Consider the following 23,293-nt stretch of genomic DNA (forward strand, 5'->3'; position numbering starts at 1 on the left):
TTTGCTAAGGTATTAGCTAACCATTTGCAAGTTGTAGTAAGATCTGTGGTCGGTGATCATCAAACATGTGGCATCTGGGGACGGTCCATTCAGACGAACATTCATGTTGCGAGATCGGTGCTAGAGTGTGTAGCTGAGGGGATTGGACAGGTGGCCATGGTACAGCTAGATCTGGCTAAGGCGTTCGATAGGGTGAATCACTCATTCCTGTTTACTTTACTGGAGCATATAAATATCGGATCTCTGCTCCTTAGAGGTGTGAGGATATGTTATGCTAATGGCTCAACGCGGCTTATAGTGAATGGCTCTCTCTCCGATCCGATTAGGCTTTTATCATCAGTACGACAAGGATGCCCCTTGTCACCGCTTCTGTTCTGCTTGTATTTAGAGCCACTTTGCATGGGCATTCTTAAAGAACAAAATTTCCAAGGGTTTAAATTACTGATTAATGAGGTTCGCGTTCTTGCCTATGCAGACGACGTGGCCTTTTTCTGTACCGATAAAAAGAGTGTAAACACTGCTCTTGCAATTACAGAAGAATTTTGTGCTGCTTCTGGTGCAAGCGTTAACTTTGAAAAAAGTTCAGGTTTTTGGTTTGGATTATGGGCCACAATGCCATCACATTATGCAGGAATTCAATGGAAAGAAGATCTGCGTTATTTAGGTGTGCCTCTCTCACAGTATAGAAATAGCAACGCTCATTGGTCGGGAGAAGTTGGCAAAATTCAGCCTAAAGTGAATTCATGGCGAAGGCGGAATTTGTCAGTGTTCTTTCGAGCTGAAGTGTGTAACGTTTTCTTAGCTTCCCGTCTTATGTATGTGCTCCAAGTACAAACTGCTCAAGACTTCGCCTTCAGGCACTGCATCGCGTATTTGCAACATTCATTTGGAGTTCGAGATGTGAATCGATGCGGCGCGACAATCTGTTTCTCCCCCTTGAACGTGGTGGTCTAGGCTTAGTACACCTCTTCGTCAGGCAAATTATTTCTCGCCTGTTTTTCTTTCGAGACAGTGACCATCCGTTCTTGCGTGAAGTGTTGCAACTTCGTTTAGTTCATTATGTTCCTAACATAGTAGTGTCATCAAATGTCAGAGATGCCCCACAGGCTCCTTGGGGCTTTCTCAAGGAGGTTGTTGATACATTTCTTTTCTTGAAAGTTAGATTCAGCCTGGAGTATGTGTTCACAGCGAGTCGAAAAGCAATTTCTGCGGCACTGGTTGACTCTATTTTCCCAGATCCTTTGTATCGTGCACCTTATTTAAATCGACCTTATCAGGATGTACTTAAACGCGTCCGAAAAATGTGTGTGCCTCCTGGAGTAAAAACATTTTTCTTTAAATTACATTCGGAAACACTCCCTGTTAAAACTTGGTTGAATTCGAGGGGTTGCTATGTGCCGTGGTCAACAAACTGTCGGCACTGTCCACGTGCCGAAACCATAGATCACTGTTTCATAAACTGTAGGGACGCTGTATATTTTTGGGACATTCTCCAACGGACACTTAAAAACGACATTGACATGACTCCATACTCAATTAGGTTTCTACCGTTTAAGGTTACAGGTGGTCCTCCCTATGACATGTTCATTGTACTTGGTTTATATAGCCTGTGGAGAAGTAGGCTCTGTGATCGCCATGCCGAAAGCCCGCGAACTACAAAATCCTTTTTTCGCGAAAGTGCTGCGTATGTACGAAGTGTGTACGCTGTGCAGGAACCTCCGCCAGACTGGATGCACTTGTTGGATGCATGTGTGTGTTTGCCTGAGTTTTAAGTGTGTAGTTCTGTCCACTTTGTAATACACCTTCAGTTTTCTTTTCCATGTAATAAAGAAAAAAAAGGTAGCCGTGGCCAAGTGGTAGAATAGCGAGCACCTTTAGTCCCGCGTCAGGGCAGCCGCGGTTCGATTCCCGCTTCGCACTTTTTTTTAAGCAGCATAGGACCTAGTTTGGTAGTGTTTCACTCGATGGCAGGATCACAAAGCCCAAGCTTTGCTTTCGGTTTTGGTTTTACAGCAGCGCATTTTTTTAAAGCTGCATAGGACTTATAGTCTCCAATGAAATGGTACAAACACAATACTCAAGAATTGCTTTCGATTCTGGTTTTCCAGTGCTGCTCTTGAAATATTATGCTTTCTATTTTTCCTTCATAAAACGTAGCAGTATCGTGTTCATTTCTTAATCATCGCTTTTGTGAAGATATTATTCATTGGACATCATAACTAGAAGCTTGTGCATGGCTTTGTGTTATGAAAAAAAAAACTTTCGAGCTTTGTAGCGTGGAGCCTGCGAGAACAAAATGGCTATTCTTATTGCGTTCTTCTGGAAGGTCCGTTTTCTTCGACTTTCAGCTGTCCTTAATGGCACACACTCCGAGCGAATCACGTCCACCCGTGCAACAATGCCACCCGGTGGCCAGTGCCATTCCTATGCAACTTTCGTGTGGAACAAAGGGTCTGCTAGGCTGAGTCGCTGCCCGACCGTTAATTATTTCTAAAGATTCATCCAAATAAGAAATGCACCAACTAGGCGAAGATGTGCAGCGTCTGGATTAATAGCTACTGTTAATGTGTTCCCTACAGCCAAGTGGTATCAATCCTTAGGTGTGGCCGTAAAGAACCATTTGAATAAATGTCCTACGTTTGGTGCATTTGCTTTTAACGCGCAGCATTCTTTGACGAGTACCCCAGCAATTTGGCGCAAAATCGTGCAAAATCGTGCCTGTAACGCCGAAATTGACGCATTTCCCATATAAATATATAGGTCTTCATAAAAAGGGTTGGAGTGGCCAACTTGAAATTGGAAGTGGCATCGGCATAAATTTGGGCGTGAAACAGAGATGGGCCAAGCTGAATTTGGTAGTGATATGGGAGTGGCCCTACATAAATTTGGGGTGAAATGGTAGTGAGCCAAGCTGAATTTTAGGCTGATATGGGGGTGGCCCAACCTAAATTTGAGGTGATATAGGGGTGGGTAAGCCTAGGTATGGGGGAATATGGGGGGTGGGCCAGCCTGGATTTGGGGATGATAGGGGGGTGGGAGAACCTAAATTTGGAGGTGATATGGGGGGTGGGCCACCCTAACCATGGGCGTGATATGGGGCTGGGCCAAGCTGAATCGGGGGTGGGGGTAGAGGGGGCTAACCTAAATTTGTGAGTGATTTGCGGTGGGCCATCCTAATTTGAGGTGAAAGACGGGTGGGCCAGGCTAAGTTTGGGGCTGATAGGGGGGTGGGCCAACCTGGATTTGGGGATGATATGGGCGTGGGCCAACCTAAATTTGGAGGTAGCATGGGGACGAGTGAACCTAACCATGGGGGTGGTGTTTGGCTGGGCCAAGCTGAATGTGATGGGTGGACTAACCTATATTGGCGGATGATTTCCGGTGGGCCATCCTAAATTCGAGGTGATCGAGGGGTGGGCCAGCGTTAGTTTGGGGCTGATATGGGGGTGGGTCAACCTCGATTTGCACGTGGTTATTGGAGTAGGCCAATATAAATTTGGTGGTGTTGTGGAGGTAGGCCAATCTGTATTTGGGGGTGATATGGGGTTGGTGCTACCTAAATGTGGGGGCAATCTCGGGGTCGGCCAATCTGAACTTGGGGGCGATATTGGGGTGGGCCAACCTAAATTTTGGGGTGCGTCGACTGGAAATTTGGGGGACGATTCATGGAAATTCGTGGGTGGACCAATTGAAAGTGGGGATTGGGACAACTCCAAGTTTAAGGCTGGGTGAAAAAAAGTCGGGCGTGGCCGATTTGATATTTGGGGGTGGGCCAATTTTAATTTGAGGATGTACCGACTTGAAATTTGGGGGTGGGCCTATTTAATGTTTCAGGGTGGGCCAATTGAAATTTGGGGGCCTGTTTACGAATAGTTAGACAACACCAGTGGTGTTTCTGCATCTTTTTCATCATCGCAAAGTACGTATATTATTAGTTGTTACTTCATACTCCTCAAGGTGAGCTACCCCTCGAGCCTTCCCAGCCCACTGTGCTAATAATGTCACAGATGTACTCTCATCGTGTCAACTGCGACGTTCAATGTGGAGATCACAAGAACAAATCGCAGACCGAGCAGACCATTTTCACACCAATGTCATCACTAACACTACTCGCTCGTGCTAGAGGCAACACAAGCTGACAACCATCATAATTCAACTTTCACTCGCACGCTAGTCGACACGCTCTCAGTGCACTATTTCGCCAATCATCGGATAGAACCTTGCTGGATGTATTACTGTCATGTTGCGTCGTTTTTTAAGAAGGCTGTCTCCCGAAAAGAGAATACATTTTTGAGATTGACGAGGCAAGCTAATATATAACTCATACGAAGCAAATGTATGAGGGGTTATAGTGATTTTTCAAAAATGAATATAAGTAAATAAGATTTCAGATGGTATTGTTTCGACCGGGCATGACAACGAGTTTTTCCCGCCTGTCACAGTGCTTTGACCGAAAACTTAATCACTTTGCTCAAACATGTTGCCCCAATACTACATGTGCTAAACGTACCAAAGTGCGGTGCGTGGTCACAGCTTCAAAGCCAGTCTATATTGTGTACGGTTGTTGATACTGTAGTAATGTGGAGTTTTATTCTTGATAAGAGCACAAAGAGAAAACAATAACAGATTGTAGCTAAGTGCAAAGTACATTGGAAGATCTGAAACCAGAAATTATTTTTAATTTGTGGGTTGGTCTTCTCCGAGGGTAGATCGCTGTCCGATCACTTCAAAGAACTTTGTTTGTGTGCAACTGCAGCAAAAACGAATACTACCTTTTAATTACCATGACCTTTATGCCCTCCGCACACACAAGAAGGACACCAGATAATTGGCAATATCAGTTTATAAACTGACATTGTTTTGCAAATTTCAGTGTAGCGTGGTGCCTGCGGAAGGAGAATTTTCTTAGTATCAGTCCAGTGTTAGCAGTGAGAAGCAGTTCGGTCTACCATTCCCATGAGGGCATACTAGGCATTGTAGCGCTTTACTGTAGGACAAGTGCTAAAAACTTGGTGTGCCTTGTCCTTTCCGCAGGTCGTCCATCCATTCTGTTATGGTGACGATCAATGTTATGTCCCTCAGGCCTCCTCCTCATTTTTAGCTTCACCATCGCGAGATTGGACAGAGAAAGGATGCGTTCTTCACAATCATCCCCAGCGGGATTCCACCACTTGTAACTGCTGCAATTTGCATTGAGTGGCTGGGCATGCTGACCACATCCTTAGTTTCACAATGACTAGAGTACGCAGAAAAAGTAGAGCTTTGGTCGCTATCACTACCAGTTCAGTTCAGTTCAGTTTTATTCCTTAAAGGCCCCCATTTCAGGGGGTGTTACATAAGGGGTGGGATTACATTTGTAGTGAAAAAAACAAACAGCGATGGTGATTTAACATTGAAGGTGATCTGTTACGCGTTCTTGAAAAGCAGGTGTTGAAGCGATGGCGACGATGTCATGGGGTAGGCCGTTCCAGTCCGTGGCTGCTCGAAGAAATAATGAAGCTGAAAACGTAGTAGTACGTGATGGTGGGCGGGCAACTTGAAGGGGATGACTGGTGCGGTGAGATATGCGTGATGCGGCGGCGATATACGGTTCTTGATTGAGAGGAGAATAAAAGAATTTGTGATAAAGGGTGAGGCTAGCAATGCGACGACGAAAAGAGAGGGGTGGCAGTCCGGATGTAGCTTTCAAGGATGAAACACTGACGTCATATGAGTATGAGGAATGAATGAATCGGGCAGCACGATTCTGCACAGCTTCCAATGCGGTGATTAGATATGCTTGATGTGGGCTCCAGATGGGGGATGCATATTCTAATTTGGGTCTTATAAGTGATTTATACGCGAGCAATTTAACATGTGGTGGGGCAAGACGAAGGTGGCGTTTTAGAAAACCGAATGTTTTGTTTGATGCTGAAATGATGTTACCGACGTGAACCTGCCATGATAGATTAGAAGAGAGGGTGACTCCTAGATATTTATATGATTGTACTTGCTCAATCTGTGTGTTAGAAATTAAATATTGAAAGAGATATGGATTGGGACGACGAGTGAAGGACATGAGTTTACATTTACTAGGATTGAGGGACATTAGCCAGTTATTACACCAATTTAGTACGCTGTTAAGCTCTGTCTGAAGAGTGTATTGATCGTGACAGTTATTAATGGTGCGGTAAATAACACAATCATCTGCGAAAATTCGAATACTACAGGAAACATGCAGGGGCAAGTCGTTAATATATATTAGGAATAGGAGGGGACCGAGGACAGAACCTTGTGGGACGCCTGAAGTAACCGGGAGAGATGTAGAGAGATGGCCGTTAAGATAGACAGACTGAGAACGGTTAGTTAGGAATTCTTCAATCCATTTGAGAATATTAGGGGGTAGGTTCAGCTTTGAGAGTTTTAGTAATAGCCGGCGGTGGGGAACCTTGTCAAAAGCTTTAGCGAGATCAAGAAAGATGGTGTCGGTCTGCATATTACGGTCTAGATTAGTGTGCAAGTCGTGAAGGAAAAGCGCTAGTTGGGTTTCGCAAGAGAGGCCCTTAGGAAACCCATGTTGTGAAGGGTGAAAAAAATGGTTTCGGTCCAAGAAGTTTATGATTTGTGAGTAAATGACATGTTCCATGATTTTACAGGGCACACTAGTCAATGAAATGGGGCGGTAATTCAACGGCGAGTCTCTGTTACCTGATTTGTAGACTGGAACGACCTTCCCCGTTTTCCAATCAAGAGGCAAAATTCCTGAGGAGAGTGACTGTGAGAAAATGAGACATAAATATGATGCGCAAATTGATTCCACATTTTTCAATAGTTTTGAATTAATCAGGTCCATACCAGCTGATGATGAAAGTTTCATATTATGAATTATGGATGAAATGCCTTCTTCGACGAACGTGACTGCCGGCATGGGGGTATCCAAGTTAAAGGGTGGTAATTGTGAAGGTGCGTCGAGTTCGGTAGTGAACACAGATGCGAATGCATGGTTAAATATTTCTGCGCAGTCGTGGTCAGTCACCGCTTCATGTGAATAATTCGTTAGTTTAATATCGGGAGGATGTGTTGGGTTTAAAACTTGCCAGAATTGCTTGGGGTTTCTTATAAGTAAGTTAGGTAAGTCATTATGATAAAATGAGTACTTGGCGTTACGAACAGAAAGTAGGTATGATTTTTCGGCCTCGAAGTATTTTCCCCATGCGGCAGGCGTGTCGTTTCGTTTGGCGGTACGAAACAATCGTTTCTTTTTGTTTTCGAGTCGTTTTAAGTGCTGGGTAAACCATGGTTTATTGCGATTAGTATGAAAGGTAATCCTTGGTACGAACATATTAGAGAGATGATTTAATTTGTTCTTGAATATCAGCCAGTTTTCATGAATTGAGCGAGTGTGAAATGCGGATACGTATTCAGGAAAAAAGGTGTTAAGTTCTTCAGTTATTGCATTATAGTTACCCTTATCGTAGAGTTGTATCGTTTTATCGGATGTCTGTTTTTGAGTCGAGGTAAATGAGAATAAAGCATGCATGACTTTGTGATCGCTGATTTCAGGAAGGTAACTGATGGATGATACATTCTCGGGGCTGCTTGTTAGTATCAGGTCAAGCGTGTTTGCTGATTCTCGTGAGACACGGGTTGGTTGGGAAATTAATTGAGTGAGGTTAAAATTTAAACAGACATCGATGAAGTTCTCCTCTGCATGACACGTTATTGTGGAACTAGCTATGTTCTGCCAATCAATATCCGGGTAATTAAAATCACCAAAAAGAAGAATACGGGCATTTGGATATGTGCGGACAAGTTTATGAAGGATGTTGTTCAGATGACGTGGGAAGTCTGGATTAGTCTGGGGGGGCCTGTAGCAAACGCCAAGCAGAACTGTTACGGGGGGAGCGCAGCAGATGAGCCATATGGCTTCAATGTCGGATGCGACGTCAACAACAGAGCATGATATGCCTCGATGAATGGCAATGAGAACACCGCCCCCCCGTTTGCCTTTTCGATCGTTTCGATACACGTCGAAATTGGGTAAATCGGCCAAAATTTCTGTATCCGTTACGTCACTATTTAGCCAAGTTTCTGTTAGTATTAGTATGTTGCTCCCGGATGACGACATGATGTTTGATATGAGTTCGCGCTTTGGAAGAAGACTACGGATGTTAGTGAATATTATCGAAAACGAGAGAACATTGTGCGGTGGAGCGGGTCGACGATTTGTTAAAGTTTTGTGACGGGGCAATTGCTATGCTATTTCCTGAACGGTTTGGGATGATGCGTCAAATACATAGCGTTTCGGGCCGATGTGCAGGGTTTTGAAGCGCAAGGAGTACTTGTTAGAATTGGCTTTGGCAAACACTAACAACTGTTTACGCGCATGGCGAACGGTGCGGGAGAAGTCCTCTCCAATACTGTAGCTTGTGTCTGTCAACTTGCGGCCATTTGATAGCAGTGCGTCTTTGGTTTTATGAGATAGGAATTTTACGATTATGGGACGAATTCGATCGGCTGAATGATTTCCGAGGCGATGCGCTCTTTCAATGTCGTTAGGTTCCAAGGTTATATCAAGATTTTTGCGGCAAACATCAATGACTAGTTTTTCTGACTCGGCCCACGTTTCAGCGCTAGCAGGGTCGGGGATACCATAGAAAATAAGGTTATTCCGACGCGATTGGTTTTCCGCGTCATCCAGGCGTGTTTCTAGTTCGTTAATCTTTTTAGCTTGGTCGATTGTGGTTGACTGCATTATTTCAATATCGTTTCTGAGGTGAAGAAGTGTTTGGTAATGCGTTTCGACATCGGCCATTCGTTTGTCTAGGCTTGCTATGGTTTGGTCTGTTGTGTTCAGCTGTGTTTTGAGGCCCTGTATTTCCGTAATCAACAGGGTCTGTCCCGCGCTTAGCTTCTGTAGTTCGGCGAGTACAGCAGCGTTGCCCTGAGGGCCAGGGTTAGTCTCAACATCACCTGATAGCATGAGTAAGGAATGAATTACGTGAGCACACTCAACGGCAATGGCAACACAGCAGTGCGGGCTCGGAAACTGCACCAACATATAATTACTGGATTTTTTAGCGAAGAGGGCATACGATGAACTAACCTGCATCGCAAAGGTAAGCGGATTAGGTGGCTGCGCTGTGGTGCAGTCACCGAGCCCACGAAGCGGCGTCAGCGGATGAAGCTCTTTTATGCATGCCGGCACTGTCGCTGATGTCGATGTGGCCATCCATGGTACTGTGATTTCCGGTGTGTGCAGCTCCTCTGGCGGCATATCCAGTAGGGACGAGCATCCGTCGGGAGGTGGATGGCAGGAGCCAGGGTCATCCCCAGTGTACGGCAGTGCGCACACCGATGACGCCCCCGTAGACAGGCCTGCCAGGGACGGCAGCAGTAGGCTGGCAAATGCGAGGACGGTCGTCTGCATCGCAAAGGTAAGCGGATTAGGTGGCTGCGCTGTGGTGCAGTCACCGAGCCCACCTACCCATGTCAATGCAGATATAAGTACGTGCAGGGGCTGGGTATGCTAACCTCTCCGCTACCAACTGCTTCCACCACCTTAGATTTTCCAGGCATACCTGCTTCTTGTTTTCATCGCAGACGCATGCAGGATAAACGCGGATAATTAAAAAATATCAGTGCCCTTCCACTCTCTGAAGAAACATGACCTGCAAAGCTGTGTATGTGGGCGCCTTAATGGCGAACTGCATCTCCACCGTATGTAGGTCCCGCATTGCACTGTCTTCGGGATCGGCCCACGTATGGGAAGTGCTTAACGCCTGCTTCATCTCCGCCGCGGGTCTCCCCGGCATGGTGTTACATACGGTATCAGCCCACGTATGGGGAGCGCTGAACGCATGCTTCACCACCGCTGCGGGTCGGGCGGGTATTACGCTATCTTCAGGATTTGGCTCTACACGCGGACGCGATAATGGGGAAAGTAGCCATTAAGAGGAAGCTTTAGCTCTGTTGGTCCTATCTGAATAAACGTAAAAGGAAAATTCGTTTTTCTCGACAGCCACTGCATCTAATTTGGCAAGGTTTGTTGCATTTAAAACAAAATCTTAAACTCTAGTGTCTGTTGGTTTCGAATTCTTGCTTTAGGTCATCATTTGTTTATTCAAAATTGTCAAAAATCGCGAATTTTAAGAAAAGGAAACCATCCAGTTTACAACTCTCTTTCGGCAATGAAAACTGATATCGAAATTATGTGCATTGCACTACACAGCACATCTAAAGCAGACAAAATTGATATATTACACATGAATCTCTAAAAATTTAGTAATATGGAAATACAGCTTTTCCACAATCCATGTTCACAACGTAACGACTTCAGGTAAGATGTAAATCGGCATATTGGATTTGTCCGCTTTGAATTGTCTAATGGATGTTGTTGACAGCAGCGCGATATCACTTTATTTATTTATTTATTTATTTACAGAATACTGTCAATCCCCCATGGGGATTTTTACAGGGGTGAGCAACAAGTGACATCTATTAACACTACTAAAACATTCAATAAGTGAGTACATAATCATTGGAGACTATTCAAGAATAGCGGTAGTACATTCATACATAATAATACACACAACAAAACCCATGTACATCAACTAGCAGGAAAATAAAAAAAATGCAGGGTAGAAGGCATCATTCAAATACAGAATGCACAGAACAAACAGTGTAGGCAAGTGCTTTCCTAGCACAAACTGAATCAGGATGGATTGCATGACGAAAGCAATTTGGTTACTTATATTAACAACTTTTAGGCTCATGCAGCATGCTCAATTGAGTCCATAAACTTTGCTAGTGTTGGCTGCTGTTTTGTGACTACAGCCAGCGCATTCCATTCACGAATTGAGCGTGGGAAGAAAGAATAACGAAACGTATTATTAATAAACGGATATTCTACAAGTTCCCATGCGTGCCGTCTTCTGGTCGGTCTGGTATCACGAAATTTAAAGTAAGAGTCGGGGTTTATACGGAATGATCTATGCAATAGTTGGTATACAAATTTGAGCCGAAAAAGCTTTGCGCGACTTTCAAGGGTAGCTAGACCAGCACGCTGTGATAGAGTAGTAGGTGAATCAAGGCGTCCGTATCTGTTAAAGATAAAACGCACCGCTTTCCGCTGCACCCTTTCCGAAATGGCGATATCATTCGCAGTGTGAGGGAACCAGACGATACTGGCGTATTCCAAGACTGGGCGGACAAAAGTGACGTATGCAAGAAGCTTTGTTTCGTGTGTAGAATATGACAAGGCCCGTTTAATGAAGAACAGTTTATTTAATGCTTTATTTGACACTTGACGCACGTGCTCTGTCCAGCTGAGATTAAACGATATTGTGAGACCTAGATATTTATACTGGTTTACACTTCGAAGTGGCACATCGTTAAAGTGATATGGAAAATCCAGCTTAGACGCTTTATTTGTAATGGACATGAATACAGTTTTATCAGTGTTTATTGTCATTTGCCAGTCTATGCACCATTGAGCTGTTTTGTTCAAGGCAATATTTAATTTCACCTGGTCATCGCGGTGTCGTACTTCGTTATAGAGCATGCAGTCATCAGCAAAGAGCCTAAGTTTCACGTCAGCATAGTTAGTTATGTCAGTTATAAATAGTAAAAACAAAACTGGAGCTAATACAGATCCCTGGGGAACGCCTGATAACACTGGAGCAAGGTCGGAGGAGTGAGAGCCGAACTGTACAAATTGGTAGCGGCCAGTTAAGTAATTAGTAATCCATTGGTAAATTGGGCCATCACCTAATATATAATTGATTTTAAGGAGTAGTTTAGTGTGCGAAACGCGGTCAAACGCCTTCGAGAAGTCGAGAAAAATGACGTCAGTTTGAATGCGCTCGTTAATGCCGAGGGCCAGGTCATGCAGTGTTTCGACAAGCTGTGTAACAGTGGATAATCCAGATCTAAAGCCATGCTGATTCATGTGGAGGATATTGTTCGACCCAATAAAACTTATGAGATATTTTAATACAATGTGCTCTAGAATTTTGCTGCAAGTGCAAGTGATAGAAATAGGCCGGTAATTAGAAGGAGACGCTGCATTACCCGATTTAAGTACGGGAGTAATTTTTGCGACTTTCCATTCACCCGGAAGGCAACAGTCTTTCAAAGATTTGGAATATATGAGATAAAGATATCTGCTGACTGGCTCCGCGCACCGTTTCAAAAAGCTGTTGGGAATTGCGTCTGGACCGCTACTTTTCTTTTCATTGATGCCTAATAGGAGTGAAAGAATACCTGCCTCAGATAAAGTAGGCGTGCCTAGCAATCGATTATCCCAATTGTAAAAGGAAGGATTCATTTTTTTTCACCCGCCGTGGTTGCTCAGTGGCTATGGTGTTGGGCTGCTGAGCACGAGTTCGCGGGATCGAATCCCGGCCACGGCGGCCGCATTTCGATGGGGGCGAAATGCGAAAACACCCGTGTGCTTAGATTTAGGTGCACGTTAAAGAACCCCAGGTGGTCAAAATTTCCGGAGTCCTCCACTACGGCGTGCCTCATAATCAGAAAGTGGCTTTGGCACGTAAAACCCCAAATATTATTATTATTAGGATTCATTTTCGCAGTACCATTATCAGTTGTGAACACATAACAAAAATAGTCGTTAAAATCATGAGCTCTAGCCTGATCAAGCGCATCTGGTGAAGTTGGATTAGTCCGCTTTGCATTCATATACTGCCAGAATTTGTGAGGCGCGTTCTTAATGAACTCGTGCAATGTAGCATTACGCACTTGCTCCTTAAGTAATCTAGTAAGGGAATTTACTTGAGAATGGTTGCCTGCAACATTCCGTTGCTTGCTAGTTTTTCGTAACCTCTTGATTTTACGTTTAGTATGAATTATTTCACGCGTGATCCACGGATTGCGTTTGCGAGTTGATTTGTACACAGTTGGGACGAAATTTCGCATACAGTGCATGACATGAAACTTGAATTTTAACCAAACCGCATCGATACTATAACGTTCATCGGTACAAAAATCTTGAAATTCAGGGTACTCGTGTGCAAGGTACGTCATTATAGCGTCATCATTGGCTCTGTTAAAGGCGGATATTTGCTTTAATTGGCCACGTATTGTAGGTGGGCTAGTGAGTGGCAATGAGCATAAGACCATTTTGTTGTCGGATAGTCCATCAAGTATGTCTACTTGCGACTCATTTAAAGGTAGATTGTTACTCAGAAATACAAGGTCCAAGATGGAGGATGACGTTCCCTGTACACGAGTTGGGGCGGCAACAAGCTGATCAAGGTTAAAGCCAAGCATAATATCCAGTAGTATGCTTTGAGCTTTTCTTTCAGGGACAAGGGAACACCACTCTATCTCGGGAAGGTTAAAATCACCAGCAAGTACAATCGAGCCCCCGTGCACGTGCGATTGCATATAGTCAAGTAAAGATTCAAGGCACATGCTTTCGGCATTCGGGGGCCTTTAGCGATCGTGTCTTGAAGATGCACGTTGCACCACAAAGCTTCAATATCTTTTACGTCGGGCATAGTAGAAAAGTGGATCCCTTCCTTAAAAAGAAGCGCGACACCCCCACCGCGTGATTCCCTGTCTTTGCGCACTATCGCATATCCCGGGGGTACAACTTCATTATCGGAAATACCGGAATGCAGCCATGTTTCTGTGATACTGACGATATCAGGCGCATGTGCAAGGAGTGTTGCTTCTAGCTGATCTACCTTATTAATGAGACTGCGAGCATTTATGTTGATTATTGTTGCCGACTTCGGCTTCTCGTGATACGTGGCTCGCTTGGTAGATCTTTTTTCATTGCCTTCTGCTTGGCGTTTTTTGTTACCGCCATCATTTTATTGCTGTTTTCGTCCCAAGAAAAGAGCCTTCCCTCTACGTTAACCTTATCATACACAAGGCGTACTTTTTCCTGTCGATCACGATTTTCTTTCGTGTGAGCCCACAGCTTCCTTCTAATTTCTCGGATAGGCTGGGGAAAATCCTCACCGATGGAAATTTTGGAGCCTTTCAGTTTTGGGCAGTTTTTCATAATGTTGGTTTTATCTTGGTAATCAACAAGCTTCATTATGATAGGCCTGGATCTTTGCTCATCGCCCTGCTTTGGCCTACCAAGACGGTGAATGCGTTCGACTCCCGATACTGTTACGCCAAGTACATCCTCGAAAATTTCCTTAACTACAGTTGTTTCAAGTACTTGAGTCGACTCGTTTTCACGTTCCTCGACACCATATACGATCAGATTAGAACGACGGCTTCTGTTTTCGAGGGCATATAGTTTTTTGGCCATAATTTGAACACTACATACAAGTTCAGCTACTCTGTTGACACAGTCAGTCACTTTAGTCTCGAGGCTAGCAATTTTCTCTAGCTTTTTCTCAAGTGCATTAAGTTTTTCATTTGTTTCTGCTCGGCCATTTTTTATTTCACACGCGATAAGCTTCAATTGAGCGGCCAGCTCTTCAAGTATGGGTCCCGGATTGGACTCGACATCACCACCCAGAAGCAGTAAGAACCGCATAGAAGCGCAGGAATTCCCAACCAAGTCACACACTGGGCACGGCAGCAAAATAAGGAATACATCATTACTGCGGAAGCATTTTCCAAAATTTTTTCTCACCTGGATACAAAATAGAAGCGGATTGTTAGGCGGCATTCTGACGCTGCTGCCGTGCCCACTGCCAAGCGACCCGTTGCAGGCCCGCTTTATACCAGGCAGAAGTGTTGACGCTGGTGGCGCTGTGAGGACTTCCGGAGGAAGGGCTGAGGCAGTTCCAGCGCCGCCACAGATGATTTTTAAGGCCAATAAGTTGATGGTCGATTCATGAGTTGCGCCGTCGATGTCCCGAAGCCATATCTGCTGCGCATCTGTGGTCGATGGGGCTCCCGTTGGTGCCGTTGGTTGCAGCAGCAGAATAAGGAGCTTCTGGATACAAAATAGAAGCGGATTGTTAGGCGGCGTTCTGACGCTGCTGCCGTGCCCACTGCACGGCAGTGGGCACGGCAGCAGCAACCCTTGATGCGGAGTTAATAATTTGTAAACTTCGTGCTTGTGTACTTTGTGAACTTTAAAATTTTTGAATATCTTTTACCAAAATTCAGGCCCTAAATAGAAATTCCGCTTCCAATAGTCACTAGAATTTACCTTTCTCTCCCGAATCCAACAAATTTCATTGAAATCGGTCCAGGGGTTATCTGAGAAAAGCGTTTAGGCGTTTTACACCTATTTGAAAAAGCCGAGTCGGAGTTGGGCCCGTGGTTAAGCTTCCTTTTAACGACTTCGCTGTAAAAAGAAAGAATAAAAGAAAACAAAAACGGTGCAGCCTATAATTTCGCCGCCTCAGATTTCGCCATGATGGCACCGTCACCATCGGCGCGGCTCCGTGAGCAGCTACCAAGCTGTTCGCTTTCGTTATCTTCCTTCCCTTGGCGGCCGCGCATTGTCTTGATGCCAGTGACGCGCTAATTCTGCACCACCATTCCGTCATCCATCGCTTCTGCGACCAAGCAAGCTTTCGGCGGCACACGTACACTGCCACGTTGACAACAAAACTTTAACTGCTTGCCTTCGGGAAAACAGCATGAATAAAAATGGAACGCGACTATAAGGCCGCAGGGAATATGTTCGCGGGGCCAAACTATTGATGACAGCATCCCAAAAGGCTAGATGTGGTCAGGTTGACTTTACAGGTTTGGAAGGAATGATTGACGGTCTAGTTGCTTCATTATCACATAAAGAACAGCGCTTGAAGTTAGCGCAGTTTGAGTGTTGTTCCTCCTTTGTGTCCCGTCGTGAAATGCTGTTCTTTCTGTGGCTTTACAGATGTTCCTTTTCTGCGTCAGTTGCGCCTTCCAAGAGTGCTTACTTGGAAAATTTTTGTTCGCATGGCTCTTACAGAAGCATACTTGAACGAAAAAACTAGTCAAAAACACAAAGGACAGGAGGAGAGGTTCACACCACAACGACTGGATCTCTCCTCTTGTCATTTGTGTCTTTGACTGGTTTTTTCGTTCAAGTATGTACCAACTGGCCCAGATTTCAACCCTTTTACAGAAGCATGTTTAGTCGAAAGTTTTTCGCTTGGCTGCATAATCTCGAGGACGAGCTCCAAACTGCTCATTTTCTTTAGCCATGTAAGAACCATTACTGAAAATTTAATTAACGTAGCTTTGTTCATTACGCAAACAACTTTTCAACTTACTCCGCATCTAGAGATTACCAATCTGAACACTCGAATGATAAAATGATGTTAACATTGTTTGTATCGTTTCAATAGTTTTGTTTGGTGCAGTTAAAAGCAGCCGGCACATTGATGGTGTTGTAGACTTCTCATAAAGTAAGTGTGAAAGCTTGGACAGGTTATCTTGGCACAAATCGACTTCATGAGCTTAAGCACATGTGCCCCACCTTGCACGAGTGCCTTTACAACTGATTCTCATGCATTATACAAGAATCACCTCAGCGCTACGGTACATCCCACAAGGTGTGCGAGAACATGGTGAGCGCTCCCGATTAGGTTTCTGAGCGTTGGTGGCATCAGGCTCGGTTTCCTGGCATCATAGCATCATAAGGAATAAAAACTGCTGCCTCGAGGAAAGCATTGGGTACATTTTCAGTACTTTGTAACATATGGATCAGCACGGATGTGTACGTTAGAACGAAAATACTGAAATATTAAGATGAGGATTTCGCTGGATGTATTTTAGCTGTTTAATGATAAGATCTAAAGAAAAAATACTGTGATTTTGTGACAATTAATGCTGACATAAAATATGAGCTCCGACACAGTACCCGTGGTGGAACTGGCTCCTGGACTACTGGGATGCATTGAACGCCCATACGCTGGTTTGATAAATACCAGTTATTGGAAAGTGGTTCGCGCATGAATTTCCTGTATGTAGACGCCACCGTGCAGTGTTGGAGGCCCTTTTTAAACGACAAGCACTATTTTACAGCTAATATTGAAGGCAACTGTATTTCTTTTTTAGAAGGGGGGGGTGGGGGGGTGGGGGGCTTTTTTTAGCGTCTAACCACAGTTCCAAAGTTATCAGTTAGCTCAAAATGCGCCTGCATGTGTTTCTAATATCCAGTATGTTGTCACGGATTCAATAACGAAAAAGCGTTATCTTATCAGATTGCGCGCGTGAAGCGAATACTGGCGTACATTCTTCATCACATTTGAGGACCCGAGATTGCACTGCGATGTACGAGCATTTCAGTCTGACGAACTGACGCCTTGATCTGTAGATCGGAATCGGAGGAAGCACTTTGCGCGCAGCCATCATTGTGCTTTGAGCGTTTTCTTTTCCAGCGCAAGCTCACCTTAAATGAGATATATTCGTGACTCACTCTTTGGAAGTGTTTCGTTCTTGATATCCCTACAATATGAGAGTATAGAGGTGCTCCATCTTCATTCAGTGAATACTAGGAAACGGACTAGGCTCTTGCGTCTACGTTTACACATTTACCGCACCAACTTATTTTTTACAACCTAATTAGGGAGGCTGTAAAGCACAGCAACCTTTTAATAACAGGAGGTTTTAATAACACAGAAAATTTAAATGCTTATTAGTCGGCTTTCACCTCATGGTAAGAAATTTCAATAAAGATATCATTACGCTAATTACAAGCCTATCCTCTTGATAACGTTTAATGTGAATTCCTCTTTGCAAGCTGATACAGACTTGCAGGTAATTCGTATCGGGGGCGCTCAACATATGTCTAACGGTCAAACAAAGATTTATTCCGAATGTTTCATTTCAGGAAGGCGTGTTACCCTCCTGTCTTTCATTCCCGTTCGCAAACACGCATAAGACGAAAGTGCTGCATGAAGGGCGTCGTTAGTCCAAACTAATGAGCTACCGTAACTCACCTCGCTTATATCACTATCATTTAGGCTTATATAAGAAATATATATATTTTAAATCGATGCATCACGAATCCGAAATCAGCTGTCCATGACCAGCCCAGCTAGGTTTCTTTCATTTCGTACTTCGTAGTAGCGGCTAATAGTAGTTCACGAAGCAGAGCACTGAGTGTGGATATGGCAGAGAAGGTGTTCTATATACTGTGTCCTCACCAACCGAAAATTGCCCGCCGTGCTACTGGCCATTCCTAGAAAATTGTATATGTGAGGCCCAGCCATTTGCAACATGCTTTGCGATTGGACAGTCCAATTGAGAGACAGGGTGGTTATGGAGATAAGACACGCTATTTTCTGCAGTAACTTAGGAATGCATGAATGGATACTTTCATTTATTGAGAAAAAAGGAGAGCAAGCATCAGTGGAAGCATGTCTCAGCAGATTGGGAAAGAAGCAGCGGACAAAGAGAAAAGCTGGAGCCCGGGTGGCAGGCGAAGTCGCAGTTTAGGGGCGAGAGAATATAAGGAAGAGTTGCTGAAACCAGTTGAATTCCAGTGTAGACCTGTGATGTGGCGAGTAAATGATAGGAGTCACCGCCCAGCATCCGTCCTTTGCGGCAGTATAAGCACCCGCCGTTCTTGGTAACAAACGTTTACTGAAAACCAATCTTCGCAATTAATTATTCATCAGCCATACCTCGCCACGTATTTCTTAGTGGCAGGGTCAGTGGATTTTAACTACGTTGTCGCGACAAGTTACGACCATAACGTGATGCTTGCGGTTACGGTTGCATACTCGTGACTCTTACTATTGTGCGAATACTACAAACATGGGTTTACTGCACAAATTAGTAAACAGACATTTTAGAACCACGTTTCTCACCTTACATACGCTCAACGGAAGCACTATTGCAGCGTGTTACAGTGCGCGTCCCTTCAAGACAGACACGAAAAGAAAAGAAGGCGTTAGAAGACAGGCTACCGACTTGGGCCTCGTGCCAAACATATTCAAGCCAACAATATTTATTTTATTTCAATGCAGTAAAAACCCAATGCGGGCGTTCCATAGGGGGGGGGGATTCATCAAAGAAAACTTAACAATATATAACACAGAATACAAATGGCTGAAGACAGGAATAAACAAGTTAATAAGCCGGGTACAAGTTATTAGGGGAAACAATGGCTAGGAACAGGTACTGAAGAAATGCACATGTAGCAAATCCCACAAAACAAAACACCAAAATTGCACATTCAGAAGTTATAAAACATGTCATCTAACATTCCACGGAACTTTACCGTCCACACGGTAAAGTGTAGCATGACTCACATCATGCTACAGTGGAATTTTCTAAGTGTGGGGGGGGGGGGGGTTACCAAAGCGCTGTTTGAAATGATGATGTTCCAGCGATAGCCGCAATGCTAGAAGGAAGCGAATTCCACTCTTCAATAGGCAGGACCAAAGGTGAGTATTTGTATCGTTCTGTCCGTGCGAAAATGGGTTTATTCTTCTTCATGTGATCTACACGAGCCGGTGAGTGCGGCACCGGGAGCGGATGTGAACTTGCGAATGATGTGTTGCTGTGGGAGAGAGTTTGTAAAAAAGATAAACGGCATAGTTTTCTGCACATGACCAGAGGCGGGAGATGGAGCGATATTTTCAGTGCTGTTACACTTTGATACCGAGAGTAACAGAAAAGGATGAATCGAGCAGCCTTGTTTTGTATAGATTCCAACATCTTAACAAGATAGGTATAATGAGGGTGTCAGATCACGGATGCGTGTTCTATCACAGGCCTGATTAGCATGTTGAATGCGTGTAGTTTTTTGTCCTGGTTGGCTTGGTGTAGTCGGCGTTTAAGAAGACCAAGTTTTTTAAAGTTTTTGGTAGTAATCAGTTCATAGGAGTGCTCCGGGATAAATACGAGCAAAAATTTACACCGAGGTATTTTACCGACGCTGAAGTTTCAATGATAGTATTATTAACTGTGTGGGCATTAGGAATCGTCTTAGGAGCGGAAGTATACTTGAGATGTATAGTTGTGTGTGCGTTAATCACCATCTGCCCTGCCACATCAATGCGTTAGCTCATCGAGATCAGTCTGGAAAGAAATGATGTTGACAATCATGCCGTCGTTTCTATGCAAAGAGGTTAGGTATTTAAACTTCTGGAGTGACAGTCCAATCCGCCACCTACGGGAGCGCGTGAAGCCGCCGGTGGCCATATTGTTAGAGGAAAAGGAGCACGGCTACAGTACGTGGCTGCGGTATACGCACGACGCAAGTGTGCTTGCGGTTCTGCGACGAAAAATAAAATGAGACCCCTTTAGGAAGTGTATCAGTCCGGCATTGTGTGTCGATGAACGACAATCTTGTTGGCATCATTAAGGAGTGTGCAATGGAAGTCGGTGGTAACTCCGTTAGGCAGGATACCAGCAAACTATCGCAGGAAACGAAAGATCTGATCAAGAAACGCCAATGTATGAAAGCATCTAACCCTACAGCTAGAATAGAACCAGCAGAACTTTCTAAGTTAATCAACAAGCGTAAGACAGCTGACATAAGGAAGTATAATATGGATAGAATTGAGCATGCTCTCAGGAACGGAGGAAGCCTAAAAACAGTGAAGAAGAAACTAGGAATTGGCAAGAATCAGATGTATGCATTAAGAGATAAAGCCGGCAATATCATTACTAATATGGATGAGATAGTTCAAGCGGCTGAGGAGTTCTATAGAGATTTTTACAGTACCAGTGGCACCCACGATGATAATGGAAGAGAAAATAGTCTAGACGAATTCGAAATCCCAACGGTAACACCGGAAGAAGTAAAGAAAGCCTTGGGAGATATGCAAAGGGGGAAGGCAGCTGGGGAGGATCAGGTAACAGCAGATTTGTTGAAGGATGGGGGACAGATTGTTCTAGAGAAACTGGCCACCTTGTATACGCAATGCCTCATGACCTCGAGCGTACCGGAATCTTGGAAGAACGCTAACATAATCCTAATCCATAAGTAAGGGGACGCCAAAGACTTGAAAAATTATAGACCGATCAGCTTACTGTCCGTTGCCTACAAACTATTTACTAAGGTAATCGCAAATAGAATAAGGAGCACCTTAGACTTCTGTCAAGCAAATGACCAGGCAGGATTCCGTAAAGGCTACTCAACAATAGATCATATTCACACTATCAATCAGGTGATAGAGAAATGTGCGGAATATAACCAACCCTTATATATAGCTTTCATTGATTACGAGAAAGCGTTCGATTCTGTCGAAACCTCAGCAGTCATGGAGGAATTACGGAATCAGGGTGTAGACGAGCCGTATGTAAAAATACTGAAAGATATCTATAGCGGCTCCACAGCCACCGTAGTCCTCCATAAAGTAAGCAACAAAATCCCAATAAAGAAAGGCGTCAGGCAGGGAGATACGATATCTCCAATGCTATTCACAGCGTGCTTACCGGAGGTATTCAGAGACCTGGATTGGGAAGAATTGGGGATAGAAGTTAATGGAGAATACCTTAGTAACTTGCGATTCGCGGATGATATTGCCTTGCTTAGTAACTCAGGGGACCAATTGCAATGCATGCTCACTGACCTGGAGAGGCAAAGCAGAAGAGTGGGTCTAAAAATTAATCTGCAGAAAACTAAAGTAATGCTTAACAGTCTCGGTACAGAACAGCAATTTACAATAGGCAGCGAGGCACTGGAAGTCGTAAGGGAATACATCTACTTAGAGCAGGTAGTGACGGGGGATCCGGATCATGAGAAGGAAATAATCAGAAGAATAAGAATGGGCTGGGGAGCATTTGGCAGGCACTCTCAGATCATGAACAGCAGGTTGTCATTATCCCTCAAGAGAAAAGTATATAATAGCTGTGTCTTACCAGTACTCACCTACGGGGCAGAAACCTGGAGGCTTACGAAAAGGGTTCTACTCAAATTGCGGACGACGCAACGAGCTATGGAAAGAAGAATGATAGGTGTAACGTTAAGGGATAAGAAAAGAGCAGATTGGGTGAGGGAACAAACGCGAGTTAATGACATCTTAGTTGAAATCAAGAAAAAGAAATGGGCATGGGCAGGACATGAAATGAGGAGGGCAGATAACCGATGGTCATTAAGGGTTACGGACTGGATCCCAAGGGAAGGGAAGCGTAGCAGGGGGCGGCAGAAAGTGAGGTGGGCGGATGAGATTAAGAAGTTTGCAGGCACGGCATGGCCACAATTATTACATGACCGGGGTTGTTGGAGAAGTATGGGAGAGGCCTTTGCCCTGCAGTGGGCGTAACCAGGCTGATGATGATGATGATGATGATGGTTGTAAAAAAAAATGTCATGGTGGGGGGTGCTTTGTGTTCCTTGTACAATATGTTGCGAGAACTGAAAAACAGCCGTTTCCTGTTTTCTTCATTCAGTAACCTGCCGCGTGCGTCGGCACTGTGATGCCCTTTCGTCGATACGTGGTGCCAGGCCGTATTGACAAAACATGACTTTGAATTTAGTATCCTTATGCCATTTCCTAAAAAAATCACTTTTTGTGTAAATGAGCGCTTTTGCTTTAAACCTAGAAAACAAGAAAAATATTCAACGGTAGGTCTCATTTTTGTCCGGCGTTTCAGTTCTAGCTGAAAAGAGTTGGTGAAAGCAAATGTACAATAAAGCTAAGGCGACCCCCCATCTGCACGAAGCCGCAAGCCTACATGCGCTCCAATTATGGCAACCTGCCGAAGTTAAGGTCATACGTCACTGGCGGCTCTAGCAATCCTAACTTTTTTTTTCGTTTCTGCATCCGTTATTCCTGCGTCTGCGGCAAAAACGAGCAGTGGGAAGGCAGATAAACGGAAATTGGTGGAGGCAGGTGGTAGCGTAATGGTTAGAGGGCCCATCTCCCGAATGCAAGATGCTGCATTTGCTGCGACAACGGTCGCCGTCAATGTAACAGAATAAGCGGGCGTGCAAGGTCCCACTTAAAGCCGAAAGTACATTCAGATGAAATACGCTATGCTCTTGTCGACAAAAAAAAGAGATGAGTAACGAGTGGGGTTGTTGAGTGAAGCTGTACACCGATTGTGTCACCATAGAGAGGACCACGCTCCAATCCCGGTGCTCAGCGGAAATATACGTCGACAGCATGTCAACTAGCGTGTTACTGATACTTCATTCAGGTCGTTGCGTGTTTCTGTTGTGTCTAGCAGGAGCGAGTAGTATAGGAGATGACGTTAGAGAGAAAGCGGTGAGCGAAGTCCGCGAAAAGTAATTGAGGATAGCCATATTGAACGTCGACCCCGTTTTGAAGATAGCCTGCGACTTCAGTTAGTCAGCCGACAGAAAGGCTTCAGGGTAGCATACCGCTGGGCGTATTTGGCAACCGCAGCGATAGACACGCACTTTGCGGAAGTAAACAGAGGGAAGGGACGTAGTGAGTTGGCCGCCCTTTTCGAGCTCTGG

The 23,293-nt window shown here is 44.5% G+C and overlaps 1 protein-coding gene and 1 long non-coding RNA gene across 2 annotated transcripts in view; one reads left to right on the forward strand and one right to left on the reverse strand.

The window, feature by feature from the left end:
- Positions 1-8,233: 8,233 nt before the first annotated feature.
- On the reverse strand, positions 8,234-9,091 carry LOC135909890 (uncharacterized). Its single transcript, XM_065441916.2, has one exon. The coding sequence runs from the start codon at positions 9,089-9,091 to the stop codon at positions 8,234-8,236; it is 858 nt and encodes a 285-aa protein (XP_065297988.2).
- Positions 9,092-9,128: 37 nt separating this feature from the next.
- The window catches only part of LOC139052746 (uncharacterized), an 80,026-nt gene continuing 65,861 nt past the window's right edge, over positions 9,129-23,293 (forward strand). Inside the window, exon 1 of the long non-coding RNA XR_011510040.1 lies at positions 9,129-9,416. This is a non-coding gene — a long non-coding RNA (uncharacterized lncRNA). The remainder of the gene's footprint in view (positions 9,417-23,293) is intronic.

The sequence above is a fragment of the Dermacentor albipictus genome, unplaced genomic scaffold (assembly GCF_038994185.2).
Source record: "Dermacentor albipictus isolate Rhodes 1998 colony unplaced genomic scaffold, USDA_Dalb.pri_finalv2 scaffold_31, whole genome shotgun sequence".
Taxonomy (NCBI): domain Eukaryota; kingdom Metazoa; phylum Arthropoda; class Arachnida; order Ixodida; family Ixodidae; genus Dermacentor; species Dermacentor albipictus.